This window comes from Clinocottus analis, unplaced genomic scaffold (assembly GCF_023055335.1).
Source record: "Clinocottus analis isolate CAN_PGR_092001 unplaced genomic scaffold, fCliAna1.0.p SCAF_56, whole genome shotgun sequence".
NCBI classification, from domain to species: Eukaryota; Metazoa; Chordata; class Actinopteri; order Perciformes; family Cottidae; genus Clinocottus; species Clinocottus analis.
The window spans coordinates 140,001-155,000 of NW_027176214.1; the positions used below are offsets into that span (position 1 = coordinate 140,001).

Below are 15,000 nucleotides of genomic sequence, written 5' to 3' on the forward strand. Positions count from 1 at the left end.
GGAGAAGAGGAGACAGGAGGAGAGGAGATGAGAAGGGAGACGAGAAGGAGACAGGAGGAGAGAAGGAAACAGGAGATGAGACAGAAGGAGGCAGGAGATGAGAAAGAGACAGGAGATGATGGGAGGGAAGGAGACAGGAGATGAAGAAAGGAGACAGGAGATGAAGAAAGGAGACAGGAGATGAAGAAAGGAGACAGGAGAGGAGGCGTTAGCTGACAGGTTAACCAATACACGGAGTTCTCCCAGTTGACTCCCTGGTAAGTCCCGGTGAAGGTGGCCCCGCTTCCCGGTCTGGGGAGCGCGAGGCTCCAACGTGCTCGTTAGCATGCTAACATTAGCTTCCGGGACGAATAAGCAGCCGGTCTAAAGAACATTAACTCTGTTTCAACAACATTAACCCGGTCTAACGATGTGACGGGTCCTTAACAGAACCACCGGTGCGGTTCCTCTCTCCTCCTCGGCTCTGAAGTCCCGTTTACCGGGAGGAGCGGCCGGTAGTTGGAGTGACATGAGCTAAAAGCTAGCAGCTAGCAGCTCTCCTCCTGCTCCTCCTTCCGTCCTCCTCCTCTACTACTCTCGGTTACAGGGTCCTGTTGGGCCTCCTTCGAGCTCCGGACGCCCCGTCACATCGTCACCCCGTCCCGAGAGCTCAGGTGAGCTGTTTACCTGTTAGTTCACCTGCCGGCTAACAGAGGCCGCAACGTGTTAGCATGACGAGCTAACAGCCGAGCAAGATCCCGGATCTGATTTATATACATAAATACACAGGAATGTACATGTACCCGCGTGTATTAATACACATCACATGCATCTGTACACACTCACCTGGAGAGACCGTCTTCTCGAGGATGGTAATGAGCTCCATTCTTCTGCTGCTTGTCCTCGTCTCGTTGCCGCGCAGCGAGCAGCGGATTAGATTTATTCACGGGGCTCAGTCGGTTACCGGGATGCGGCCACCGGGCGGGGTCAGCGGGTTACCGGCCACCGGGCGGGTTCAGAGGCGGTTTGAGAGGCGGGGGTTCCCCGGTGCTCGCTCGGTGTTTTCTCACGCGGGTGTTACGGGGAAACGTTACCGAGCGCCGCCCGTTCGCATCCTGTGTCGTCGGGAGGGAAAGGCCGCGCGCTTCTCTCCCGCGGAAGGATATCACGCGCACTGCCTGCTGGTCCGCGCCGCCTTCACGGGCTGCGGGACGTTTCAACTCCACGCAGCGAACGAGAGGAAATAGTTTGACGTTTGACATGATACAGTCGAACATTCCTGTATTGTTTATATCTTTCATCCTCTAGTCGTATTGTCCCCTTGTGATGAATATTTCTGTATGTGCTCGTATGTATCTACATCATATTATGTTTTATTTTTTGTTTTACTTTAATCTAACTTTTACTTTTTTTAATTCTTTGTTTTGATGATTGTTTATTTTCTTTTTGTGTATTTGAATCTGTGAAACTGGACGAAACAAGACAAAATACACAGAAAATACCACTTATGTATTACTGCAGTGTAGTAATACTGTGCTGCAGTACAAGTACTGCTACCATAGTGTAGTAACACTCTGACAGTAAGTTACTGCTGCCATAGTGTGGTTTGTAGTGGCATTATATCTTGTATCATGAGAAGACTCCTTCATGTTGTCTTGTCGTTCAGGAGCTTCTCGTGTTTATGACAACAATCCAGATCAGCTTCACTTTCATGGTTTTAAATAAAGACTCAAAATCAACCTAAGATGACGGAACAACGTTTGAGGGTGGAGATTACGAGGAATACCTGAACGCAGCAGTACACTCCTCTCGGCCTTCTCCCGCGCGACCCCGTCTGGTCCTCTTGAGCGCGCTCCATCACGCACGTGCATACGGGAGCGCGCCAAAAGTCCCAACTTTTAATTTTCTGCCAAAGAGTTCAGAAGTAAATATGACATTTTGTTTATTATTGGAAATATTTTGTTTATAAAGTTCATAAAAATGTTAAAACGTTTATAAAAAGTTTATAGTTTTTAATCTAACCCTCCTGCCTCTGCTCAGTGGTGGCCTCATGGCCTCTAAGCCTTCTCTGCTGGCCTGAACACAATCACAAAGTTATATTTATTTTATCATTAATAGTTTTCCATAAACACACTGCATGTGTCATAATGATGTCATCATGTCTCAGCTCTCCCTCTGTTGCTCTGCTTCAGCCTTTAAGAGAGTTTCATCCAATCAGATTCCTCCTCCTGTGTCTCTATGGGAGCAAAGCAGTTTAACCCTTTGCAGGTTAAAGTACACAGGGAGTGGACGTTGTGGTTGATTGTCATGACTTCAACCAATCAGAGCTTTAGTTTGAAGCTGGGCGTGTTCTTAACATGTTTTCATCATGAATTGTTTTGTCATGTTATAACTTAGTGTTAAGAGTCAGGACGGTGCAGAACCTCGCCGAGGACACACCCTGAAGGCCCGCCACCGCCTGGTACTAAAACCTTTACTCTGTACCCCGTGGTACTAATACCTTTATTCGGTACCCTCTGGTACTAATACCTTTATTCGGTACCCTCTGGTACTAATACCTTTACTTTGTACCGCGTGGTACTAGCCTGTAGTAGTACTACCTTTACCCAGTGGTACTAGTACCTGTATACTTCATGGACAGCAGGTAAAAAGGAACCCATTGCTTCTTTATTAGTCTTCTTACAGTATCTCTCTAAGTAGCTGCCTTGTTGCTCTTTTTCTGACTTTTACTTTTTGTTCCAACATCTTCCTCATTTTTATCAACACAACAGAAGAGTCATGACAAAATATAAAAACATGAACAAAAACAGGATAAAATGCTTCTTTTCACAACAAAAACTACATTTGGCAAAAGGTGGTGATGATGATGATGATGATGATGAAGGTGATCCAGTGCATCTTTAAAACATCCATGAAGACGACAGAGTCAGTACAGAGAGGTGAGACGTGTCTGGGCATCTGATTGGATAAGAGCTGTCGGGGATTTGTCGTCCAATCAGATTTGATCTCCTCACTTGTTGCGAGGTGAAGTCAGAAGCTGCGATATGAATCATTGATCCCAAGTTACAATAAAAACAAACAAGTAAATCACAACGGAATACAAAAAATATAAAAACGGACCTTTTAAACTCTGGTGTGTTTATGGCACAACACGGCGTTTATGGCAATTTAATATTCACCTAATACTTTCATGGACAACCAGCGAGCTGTTTTACCTCCACTGCACCTTTAATAAAAACATTTTGTCAAAATATTGTTTCACAGTTTCTGAGCAGCAACAAATAAATATTATTCAAATGGTTGTTTAGTCTGTTGGCTAGCTAACATGCTACTTTGAGGCTGAATGGTACCAAGTAGCTAACATGCTACTACAAAGCTAACATAAAAACAGCCAGTATTAGCTAATGAAGAAGATAATGCAAGGACAACATATACTGGGTGGAGCTAGGTGGTGTTGGCATGTTTCCCCAGCTGACTAACAAGCTAATTAAAATAAACTGTCTTGAATTGTGATTAAACCACTGGAACTCCTTTTGAGTATCTAAAAAGAGCTAGCACAAAACAAGCTAGCTCTTGTTAGATACTGATAGCTTGAGTTGATTGATAGCTGGAGGACAGCATTCTTGCTCTTTTTCCAAATGTCAGTACAGAGTTGATGTTGACTTATTTTATTAAGTTTTACTTTATATTGCAGAATTCAACAATAACATTACCGAGCTAACATGCTACCATGATTTTAAAATGTAGCAAGTCAGTATTAGCTTGTTATCTAAGCTAATCAGCTTGTAGCTCTTTAATAAGTTAGCTTATGGACTTAAATTCGCACGAGAGCTAAATCAAAATTTGCTTCCTGGCGAATGTTAGCTAGCCGATGACTCAACTTAGTTTAAATTCTGTTTCACGTGTTTGTTCAGTTTTTGGGAGAAAAGTGCAGCAGAGCTAACGGAACAGCTAATGTGAAGCTAACATGCTAATCAACATGCTAGCCAGAACAAATCTACTCTGGCAAAATGTTTGTAGTCCACGGTATGTTCGGCTGATTGATTTGAAAAGACAACATTATGAAACATGATATAGAGAATAAACCCCCCAGTGAGGTCATGCCCAATTTCCCAGAATTCTTTGTTCTTGACATTAACAGCGGCGGAGTAGATTTTAAACTGGTTCACATATGGAACAGATCTCTGGGAACATGGACACACCCCTCAGTGCTGTAGACACGCCCCCCAGTGGGATGGACACGCCCCCCAGTGGGATGGACACGCCCCCCAGTGGGATGGACACGCCCCCCAGTGGGATGGACACGCCCCCCAGTGGGATGGACACGCCCCCCAGTGGGATGGACACGCCCCTCAGTGGGATGGACACGCCCCTCAGTGCCGCCGCCTGATCACATGATCGACAGCCAGTTCATTTGTAGAGACAAACAGGAATCCCTCAAAACTACAGAAGCCCATTTAGCCAAAAACCAAACGCAGGAGAAGATGGAATAAAAGTAAAGTCAGACGTGTGGGATATTAAACTAAAGTCTTCCCTCATATATTATAAGGTGAATCTGAACAAAGCTCATCACGCTGTTTGCTCTTATTCCATCTGCAGCAGAAACAACTCAGACTGATCTGAACGTCTTCATCAGGAGGAAGACGAGCGGGAATGTGAGTTCTGGAGGCACAAAATAAATTAAGAACAAACTCCTGAGAAAACACGATCAATAACTTCCCAAAAGAACCTGATCACAGGCAGGATGAAGGTGATGAAGAGGATGAGCAGGACAACCAGGGAGAGGGACACACACACACACACACACACACACACACACACACACACACACACACACACACACACACACACACACACACACACACACACACACACACACACACACACACACACACACACACACACACACACACACACACACACACACACACACACTACAGGGAGAGATGGGGTTAGCTTAGCAGAGACAAGCATCAGACCGTCTTGATTAAAACCTGTGTGTGTGTGTGTGTGTGTGTGTGTGTGTGTGTGTGTGTGTGTGTGTGTGTGTGTGTGTGTGTGTGTCATGATGATGATTGGTCAGAGGGAAGGAGTGATGTCTCAAAGGTCAAGGGTCATTTACAGTAAACTACACATATATACACACACCCAAAATTGTACAGAGAACGAATATGTACATGCTCAGGGTTCTTATCACCAACAACTTTCCCAGAATGCCCTCCTCTTCCTCCAGGAGGTGCTTCCTCCTCCTCCTCCTCTTCCTCCTCCTTTTCCTCCTCCTCCTCTTCCCTGTCCGTAGTGTAACCAGGAGGAGGCGGGGCTTGTGGCTGGAGAGTCACATGACGAGGAGGACTAACTGTTCTTTAGCAGCGTTCTGTCTTCAGGAGGACAGGAGGAGGAGGAAGAGGACGACGAAGCAGCAGCAGCAGCCATGGTGGTGGCAGAGGAAGAGGAGGATGAAGAGGAGGAGGAGGCGCCGTGTGGAGGGAAGGAGAGCAGCTGACCCGTCTCACCCGAGAGGAGGGAGCAGCAGCGAAGGTCCACCGACTGCAGGGAGACGCAGCGACGCAGCAGAGACACACACTGCTCCGTCACCTTCACACAGCCTGCAACACACACAGGCAGGGGTGAGACAGACAGACAGGGGTGAGACAGGCAGGCAGGGGTGAGACAGACAGACAGGGGTGAGACAGACAGGCAGGGGTGAGACAGGCAGGCAGGGGTGAGACAGGCAGACAGGGGTGAGACAGGCAGACAGGGGTGAGACAGGCAGGCAGGGGTGAGACAGACAGGCAGGGGTGAGACAGGCAGGCAGGGGTGAGACAGACAGACAGGGGTGAGACAGACAGACAGGGGTGAGACAGGCAGACAGGGGTGAGACAGGCAGGCAGGGGTGAGACAGACAGACAGGGGTGAGACAGACAGACAGGGGTGAGACAGGCAGGCAGGGGTGAGACAGGCAGGCAGGGGTGAGACAGACAGACAGGGGTGAGACAGACAGACAGGGGTGAGACAGGCAGGCAGGGGTGAGACAGGCAGGCAGGGGTGAGACAGGCAGGCAGGGGTGAGACAGGCAGACAGGGGTGAGACAGACAGACAGGGGTGAGACAGACAGACAGGGGTGAGACAGGCAGACAGGGGTGAGACAGACAGGCAGGGGTGAGACAGGCAGACAGGGGTGAGACAGGCAGACAGGGGAGAGACAGACAGACAGGGGTGAGACAGACAGACAGGGGAGAGACAGACAGACAGGGGTGAGACAGACAGACAGGGGTGAGACAGACAGGCAGGGGTGAGACAGACAGACAGGGGTGAGACAGACAGACAGGGGTGAGACAGACAGACAGGGGTGAGACAGGCAGGCAGGGGTGAGACAGACAGACAGGGGTGAGACAGACAGGGGAGAGACAGGCAGGGGAGAGACAGACAGACAGGGGTGAGACAGACAGGCAGGGGTGAGACAGACAGACAGGGGTGAGACAGACAGACAGGGGTGAGACAGGCAGGCAGGGGTGAGACAGACAGACAGGGGTGAGACAGACAGACAGGGGTGAGACAGACAGGCAGGGGTGAGACAGACAGACAGGGGTGAGACAGACAGGGGAGAGACAGGCAGGGGTGAGACAGACAGACAGGGGTGAGACAGACAGGGGAGAGACAGGCAGGGGAGAGACAGGCAGCAGAGAGACAGGCAGCAGAGAGACAGACCTGCCAGGTTGAGGTGCGTGAGGCGCTCCCTCAGCGGCGAGGTGGACGAGGTGAGCGTGAGCACCGTCTGGTCGCTGACGTTGCCGCAGTGACTCAGGTCCAAGCGGCTCAGCTGAGGCACAAAGCGCGCCAGGAGGCGGGACGACGCGTCCGTCAGGTCCAGACCGGCCAATCGGAGCTCCGTCACGTTCTGGAAACGCCCCACTCTGGTCTCACCGTGAGCTGAGCGACCAATCACAGACAAGTCCAAGAACCGGACCGATTACGACTAATTACCAACCTCCAACTAATGACTCCCAGCGTGAGAGGGTGAGAGAGTTGTGACAGTGTGAATGTGAGAGAGTGAGAGTGTGAGAGAGTGACAGTGTGAGAGAGAGAGAGAGTGTGTGAGCACACTAGTGTGCGACTCACCTGTCCTGGTGTCAGGTGGGGGGGCCAGCAGCTCTCTCAGGTGAGAATCTTTGAGGTCCTCCACTCTGCTGAGGTCCAGCAGCTTCAGACATGGACAGACCGCCTGACACAGAGCGGAGACCGCCGGCCACGGACACCCAGAGACATTCAGCTCCAACAGACCTGAGGACAGACAGGTGAGACCAGGTGAGACCAGGTGGGACCAGGAGGAATCAGTGAGACGAGAGAAGAACCAGGTAAACAGGAAGTGCTGCAGTCACCTGGTAGGCGGTTGATGAGCCACATTAACTGTTTCTTGGAGATGTTGGTACAGCCCAGATTCAGGGAGACGGGCTGCCGGCGGATGATACCACTCAGCATGGGGGGGGTGATGGAGCGCTGCCGGCTCAGGTCGATCTGAGTCCACAACCGTTTATCACAACACCTGAAGAAGAAAAGAGGGGAAACTGTCATGTGATCTGGGTGGGGTCACTGTGGTCACCGGGGTCACCGTGGGGTCACTGTGGTCACTGAGGTCACCGTGGGGTCACTGAGGTCACCGTGGGGTCACTGGTCACTGAGGTCACCGTGGGGTCACTGAGGTCACCGTGGGGTCACTGAGGTCACCGTGGGGTCACCATGGGGTCACTGAGGTCACTGTCTGGTCACTGAGGTCACCGTGGGGTCACTGAGGACACCGTGGGGTCACTGAGGTCACTGTCTAGTCACTGAGGTCACCGTGGGGTCACCATGGGGTCACTGAGGTCACTGTCTGGTCACTGAGGTCACCGTGGGGTCACTCACCAGCGGCTCCAGGTGCGACACACTCTCATGCAGACGCACAGCTCCCTCTGGCTCAGGTGGGTGAAGACCCGGAGCCACACGTCTCGCGTCATGATGTGGGCGGAGCCAGAGTCCAGCGGCAGGCAGCTCGGCTCGGGACAGGTGGGGGGCGGGCGCACCAGGTGCCTCTCCATCTGCACGGGCCGGGGGGGCGAGGGCACGGCGGGCGGGCTGCGCTTCATCATCTGTGAGCGCGAGGCGAGGCGGGACGGCTGCGAGCCGGGGCCCACCGCCGCCAGCAGGCCGCCGCCCCCCGCCCCTCCTGCCCCTCCCCCGTTGGAGGAGGAGCTGTTTCTGGAGGTCTGGTTCTTGCTGTTGCTGCGGATCTTGTTGCCTCGGCTCCCGCCGCCTTTGGCCCCGCCCCCCCCACCGCTGCCGTGTCTGTGATTGGTCAGAACGCCACTTGCGTTCTCCTTCTCGCCCCCCTCCCTGCCGCCTCCCACACCCCCTCGTGTCCGCCCGTTGCGCGCCTCCTGGCCGTTGCTGCGCTGCTTACCCGTGAAGCCGTCGTGCTGCGAGGACGGAGGCATCTGATTGGAGGATAGGGGCGAGGGCGGGGGCAGGGAGGCGGAGCTCTTCCTGGTCCTGTCAGAGTGGGGGGTGTCCTCCTCCTCTGCGTCCAGCAGCCCTTTCCTTCCTCGTGGAGGAAGCCCCGCCTCCCCGCCCGCTCCTCTCCGTCGAGCCTTCTCCCCTGCCTCCTCCTCCTGAAGCTCCTCCCCTTCCATCCCCGCCTCCCCTTCTGACTCCTCGCTGGCACTGAAGCCCAGCTCGGCCAGGCGCCGCTCCCTCTCCCGCTCGTTGCGACTCCTCTCTCGCTCCGCCCCCCGCCCGCCGCTGTTGTTGCCGTAGACGACGGGCGGAGGCGGGGCGGGGGAGGAGGAGGGCGAGGAGCCGCCCCCCGCCCGCTCCCCCCCGAGGGAGTCGTCGGAGTCGGACTCCGAGTCGGACTCCGAGCTGGAGGAGGAGGAGGAGGAGGACTCGGGCCGGCGCTCCAGCAGACACATCCTCTTGAAGCGCTCCAGCTTCTCCCGGTGGTTGGAGCGCTGGTCGGCGCTGGACGGGCCCCCACCCCCCCCGCCGGGCTGAGAGGAGGAGGAGGAGGACCCCGGTAGACCTATCGCTGCTCCTCCCCCCGAGGAGGTGGGGCCGTTAGACTCCAGCGCCTCCTGCTTGGGTTTCTGACGGAGAGGAAACAGGAGAAACCAGGACTTAGTCTTTATTGTTTATCCCATGAGTAATAACTACAGCAACCATTTATTTATTAATCATATGAGAACTAATAATGACATATCTGAACAGCTATTACATGATGACCTCCACCAATAGTAATAATGATATATTTATTAATATTAGATTAATCATATGATTAATAACACAATAATTTACATAATACAAATAAAATCTTCGTGCCTTTTTGAGGCGTTTTTCATGGGCGCCCTTCATCTGAGAGAGAGACAGGAAGAAGAGACAGACAGTGAGACATCACGTCATAAAGCTATGATGTCATCAGGAAGCTGCTCTGTGATTGGTTAACACTCCACCTTCTTTTTGGGCCCGCTGTCCTGCGGCAGCTCCTTCTCCTTCTTCCTCTTGTGCCCGCCCTCTTCCAGGGAGGGAGGGGCCTTCTTCTTCGGTGGTGGAGGCTCGTCTGTGAGCTTCCAGCGGCCGACCTCCCCGTGGTCCAGCCGCCGCTTCCCCGAGCCGTCCGCCTGGTCCTGCACAGAGGAGAGCGTCAACACAGACAGGAAGAGGTCACAGGCACAGAAGCCCCTCCCTCTCCCATCAGCAGATGAACTGGTCTGACTCACCTTACTGGTTTTGCCCTCCTTGTGGCACTTTGGACACTCCCAGCAGTTTGGGATCTCGTCGTTGATGATTCCTTCAGCTTTCCCCATCTGGTGACACAAACACACGTTATTGAGCCAAACAACAACAACGCTGGCCTGTTGAGGACATCTCCAGCTGCGTCACTGACCTTCAGGCAGCTCGGGTGGATGATCTCGTTACAGATGGTGCACTCCATCAGAGAGAGGCTGAACTTCTCCTCCTCTAAGTCCACCGTGTCCTCTTTACCGGCCTCGCCGCACGCAAAGCACACCGCCGTGTGGGGCAAGACGGGCTGGGGGCAGACAGGTGGGTCAGACAGGTAGAGACAGACAGGTGACAGACAGACAGGTGACAGACAGGTGGGTGTCTCACCGCCGTGCACTGTCTCTGGAGGCAGGACTGCTTCATGCGTCCGGGTCCTCCGAACTTCTTCATGTCCTTACAGAAGTGGCACTCTCCGCACTCCGTCCTCTTGCAGGCCTGGCAGCGCCGGCACCGCGTCCGGCGTCGCCTCGCTCCCCCGCCAGTACCCCCGCCCAGCGCCTTACTGCCCGACATCCCCGAACAAGTCAGCTGGAGACGCATGGGGGACACATACAGGAGTGTTACTGCCAAGAAGACATCCATTTCTACATCTCACACCAATGATCAAATCTGTTATTCAAGAACCTGGATTTCTAAATAAAGATGGTACCACCTACACCTTCACCATGGTCCCATCTACACTGTGGTACCATCTACAACTTCACCATGGTCCCATCTACACTGTGGTACCATCTACAACTTCACCATGGTCCCATCTACACTGTGGTACCATCTACAACTTCACCATGGTCCCATCTACACTGTGGTCCCATCTACACCTTCACCATGGTCCCATCTACACTGTGGTCCCATCTACACCTTCACCATGGTCCCATCTACACTGTGGTACCATCTACAACTTCACCATGGTCCCATCTACACTGTGGTACCATCTACACCTTCACCATGGTCCCATCTACACTGTGGTCCCATCTACACCTTCACCATGGTCCCATCTACACTGTGGTCCCATCTACACCTTCACCATGGTCCCATCTACACTGTGGTCCCATCTACACCTTCACCATGGTCCCATCTACACTGTGGTCCCATCTACACCTTCACCATGGTCCCATCTACACTGTGGTCCCATCTACACCTTCACCATGGTCCCATCTACACTGTGGTACCATCTACAACTTCACCATGGTCTCATCTACACCGTGGTCCCATCTACACCTTCACCATGCTACCATCTTCACCTTCACCGTGGTACCATCTACACCGTCACAGCGGTACTATCTTCACCTTCACAGTGGTACCACCTTCACTGTGGTACCACGTACACCTTCACCGTGGTACCATCTACACAGTGGTATCATCTACCACCTTCACCGTGGTACCATCTACACCGTAGTACTATCTACACCTACACCGTGGTACCATCTACACCGTAGTACTATCTACACCTACACCGTGGTAGCAAGTACACCTTCACCGTGGTACCATCTACGCCTTGGTACTATCTACACCGTGGTATCGTCTACACCGGCTACACCTTCACAGTGGTACCATCTACACTGTAGTACTATCTACACCTTCACAGTGATACCACCTTCACCGTGGTACAATCTACACCTTCACAGTGGTCCCATCTACACCTTCACAGTGGTTCCATCTACACCGTAGTACTATATACACCTTCACAGTGGTTCCATCTACACCGTAGTACTATCTACACCTTCACAGTGATACCACCTTCACCGTGGTACAATCTACACCTTCACAGTGGTCCCATCTACACCTTCACCGTGGTCCCATCTACACCTTCACCGTGGTCCCATCTACACCTTCACCGTGGTACCATCTACACCTTCACCGTGGTACCATCTACACCTTCACCGTGGTACCATCTACACCTTCACCGTGGTACCATCTACACCATGGTACAATCTACACCTTCACTGTGGTCCCATCTACACCTTCACCGTGGTACCATCTACACCATGGTACAATCTACACCTTCACTGTGGTACCATCTACACCTTCACCGTGGTACCATCTACACCATGGTACAATCTACACCTTCACTGTGGTCCCATCTACACCTTCACCGTGGTACCATCTACACCTTCACCGTGGTACCATCTACACCTTCACCGTGGTACCATCTACACCTTCACCGTGGTACCATCTATACCGTGGTACTAGCTACACCGTCTACACCTTCATAGTGGTCCCATTTACACCGTGGTACCATCTACGCCTTCACCGTGGTACCATCTACGCCTTCACCGTGGTACCATCTACGCCTTGGTACTATCTACACCGTGGTATCGTCTACACCTTCACAGTGGTACCATCTACACCGTAGTACTATCTACACCTTCACAGTGGTACCATCTACACCGTGGTACTATCTACACCTTCACAGTGGTACCATCTACACCTTCACAGTGGTACCATCTACACCTTCACTGTGGTACCATCTACACCTTCACTGTGGTACTATCTACACCGTGGTACTATCTACACCGTGGTATCGTCTACACCTTCACAGTGGTACCATCTACACCGTAGTACCATCTACACCTTCACCGTGGTACCATCTACACCGTAGTACTATCTACACCTTCACAGTGGTACCATCTACACCGTGGTACCATCTACACCTTCACCATGGTACCATCTACACCTTCACTGTGGTACCATCTACACCGTGGTACTATCTACACCGTGGTACCATCTACACCTTCACCATGGTACCATCTACACCTTCACTGTGGTACCATCTACACCGTGGTACTATCTACACCGTGGTACCATTTACACCTTCACCGTGGTACCATCTACACCGTAGTACTATCTACACCTTCACAGTGGTACCATCTACACCGTGGTACCATCTACACCTTCACCATGGTACCATCTACACCTTCACTGTGGTACCATCTATACCGTGGTACTATCTATACCGTGGTACTAGCTACACCGTCTACACCTTCACAGTGGTACCATCTACATCATGGTACTATACACAGATTGGTACCATCTACACCAGGGGTGGGCAATTATTTTTCCCAGGGGGCCGCATGAGGTACAGAAAATATTGTGGAGGGCCGTACCAATAGCCTGAACTCATTTATGTACTCTCTGCGACGGAGTTTGAAAGGACTTCCCAGCATGCAGTTCCGTGGTATAATTTTATAAATGTGAAACCATGACTTAAGTTACTATCCCTGACAGCTGAGTAGCTCCACTCAGTGGGTCTCATGGTGTAGCTGTGGAAAGAAATGTTACTGCCTGTTCAAATGTATGGCAATGTGCTGCCATTTTGACGATATGTACGCCAAGCACAAGGTCTAATATTAATAATTCCACACCAATTTTTTTTTTAATTAGAAGAATTATAATACGTAGCGGGCCGTACCTTGCCCACCCCTGATCTACACTGTGGTACTATACACACACCTTGGCATCACCTTTACCGTGATCTACCATCTTCAATATGGTATCACCTTCATTGTGGTAATGTTGCACGGTATTTCCATACTAAAAGGTACTGCATAAAAGTTACTGCTGTACCGTGATACCGTCTACCATCTTCAGCATTCTACCACCTTCCCCAACTCATGCTGCTCCTTCCATTAGCTGGGACATCTTCAATGACCACCAGGGACCTAGCCCCATGGGCAGCCAGACAACAAACTAACAGACCCCAATGTGTAGTAAAATTAAACTAAATAGTTGATTGATGGACTGAAGAGCTCATCCAGTTTAACTTGTTCATTAGTGTTCAGATACTGAAGTCAGATGAAAGAATGAGGGCTGGGGCTGCTGTTCAAGAGAGGATTTATGTCTCAGGGTTTCTTCTTCTTTGAGTAAATGCATTAATTCACTGACTCTGCTCATGGTGTACAGCTGTTTTTGTCTCCAGGTCTGTCTCTTCCCGGTTTTTTTTCACCTACAGTCCCCTGGGTCATAAGTCCTTCCATGTTCATCTTTTTATCTCCATCTCTGTATTAACATACATATGTAACAAACAACACACAGTAACGAGCGTTGTGCATCTGGTTGTGTTGGTGCATCTCTGGTCACTCCATCCTCCTGTATCGCTTTCACGTTTCTTACGCTAGCGACGGAGTCTCTTGTTATGACAGCGGGCTGCTGTACCCAGCATGCAGTTAGACAGTGTCATTTTATAAATGTACAATTATTAGAGTTACAATTGTTTATACGTCTCCCTGTTAAAGGACGATGACAGTGTGATGACTTTACAGCAGTGCGGTCACTTTACAGCAGTTGTCAGCAACGTAAAGTTGGACGTTTTCCAGAAGGTTTGACGATTATTTACATGATTTGTGTTTGTCTTCATGATTGTTTGTTCTCGTAAACGGCTGAATGATGAGTCACTTTAAATGTTGCCGCCGCAAGGGATTGTGGGTCGGCATTTTCTCCTCTCCTTTCATTAAGGAAGGTTCAGTGTTTCCTACACTAAAGGAGTCAAATTGGAAGGATGAGATATTTACATACAGTACACATTAAAGTGATTATATGCTTGTATACAATACACATTGAAGTGATTATATCTTTATATAAAGTACATATTAAAGTGATTATATCTTTATATACAGTACACATTAAAGAGATTATATGTTTGAGGGAGAAGAACAGGTAAGAGCTTATAGGTGTTAAATCACTTCCTCATTGTTAGACATGTAATATTTAGTCATGTATTGAAGTATTTGCTGTTGATTTAATCGTCTATTATTATTATTATTATTATTATTATTATTATTATTATTATTATTATAGTAAACCTGTTTTGCAGTTGGTCTCCCTGCATGTGAGCATGTTGTTCCCCTGAAGCTAACAGAAGTTAGCATCGGGTAGCATTTAGCTACTAGCGGCTAACAGGTAGCACGTCACAGTCACCTGCGATCAAGCAGCACGAGTCAAGTCCGCTCCACACCTGGACACCTGGGCAAGGTGTCGGTGAGCCGGGTGAGCGGAGCAGGGGACCGGGGAGCGGACACAGCGCGCCCCATCCCCCCGCACTGTGACCCGTGTTCAGCTAGCGGCAGCTAGCTGCCTCCGCTTCCTCTTTCATTATCTCCGCTTCGCTACAAACAAACCAGCCGGAGGTGAATAAAGCAACATGGCTGCTGCCGCACACTCACCTCTCGGTATCAGGTCGCATGCTCCGTGGTCGCTCATCAGAAACGCTCT

At 50.9% G+C, this 15,000-nt stretch overlaps 2 protein-coding genes across 6 annotated transcripts in view; both read right to left on the minus strand.

The window, feature by feature from the left end:
• The window catches only part of kpnb1 (karyopherin (importin) beta 1), an 11,825-nt gene extending 10,685 nt beyond the window's left edge, over positions 1-1,140 (minus strand). For both annotated transcript variants that reach the window (XM_068601949.1, XM_068601948.1), the window contains exon 1: positions 826-1,140. In XM_068601949.1, the coding sequence (XP_068458050.1) occupies positions 826-865 (40 nt within the window). In that variant the 5' untranslated portion in view covers positions 866-1,140. The remainder of the gene's footprint in view (positions 1-825) is intronic.
• A 1,645-nt stretch (positions 1,141-2,785) lies between these two features.
• The window catches only part of zgc:158376 (uncharacterized protein LOC100101643 homolog), a 12,790-nt gene continuing 575 nt past the window's right edge, over positions 2,786-15,000 (minus strand). The window contains exons 1-11 of one of the 4 annotated variants that reach the window (XM_068601955.1): positions 14,952-15,000; positions 10,120-10,320; positions 9,896-10,039; positions 9,729-9,815; positions 9,462-9,635; positions 9,331-9,363; positions 7,882-9,098; positions 7,359-7,522; positions 7,099-7,260; positions 6,688-6,909; positions 2,786-5,585 (exon numbers count right to left, since the gene is read on the minus strand). The exon at positions 14,952-15,000 is cut by the window's right edge and continues 575 nt beyond it. In XM_068601955.1, the coding sequence (XP_068458056.1) occupies positions 5,332-5,585; positions 6,688-6,909; positions 7,099-7,260; positions 7,359-7,522; positions 7,882-9,098; positions 9,331-9,363; positions 9,462-9,635; positions 9,729-9,815; positions 9,896-10,039; positions 10,120-10,305 (2,643 nt within the window). In that variant the 5' untranslated portion in view covers positions 10,306-10,320; positions 14,952-15,000 and the 3' untranslated portion in view covers positions 2,786-5,331. Of the gene's footprint in view, positions 5,586-6,687; positions 6,910-7,098; positions 7,261-7,358; positions 7,523-7,881; positions 9,099-9,330; positions 9,364-9,461; positions 9,636-9,728; positions 9,816-9,895; positions 10,040-10,119; positions 10,382-14,951 lie in introns of those variants that run through there. The other 3 variants (XM_068601953.1, XM_068601956.1, XM_068601954.1) reach the window with 3 other exon arrangements.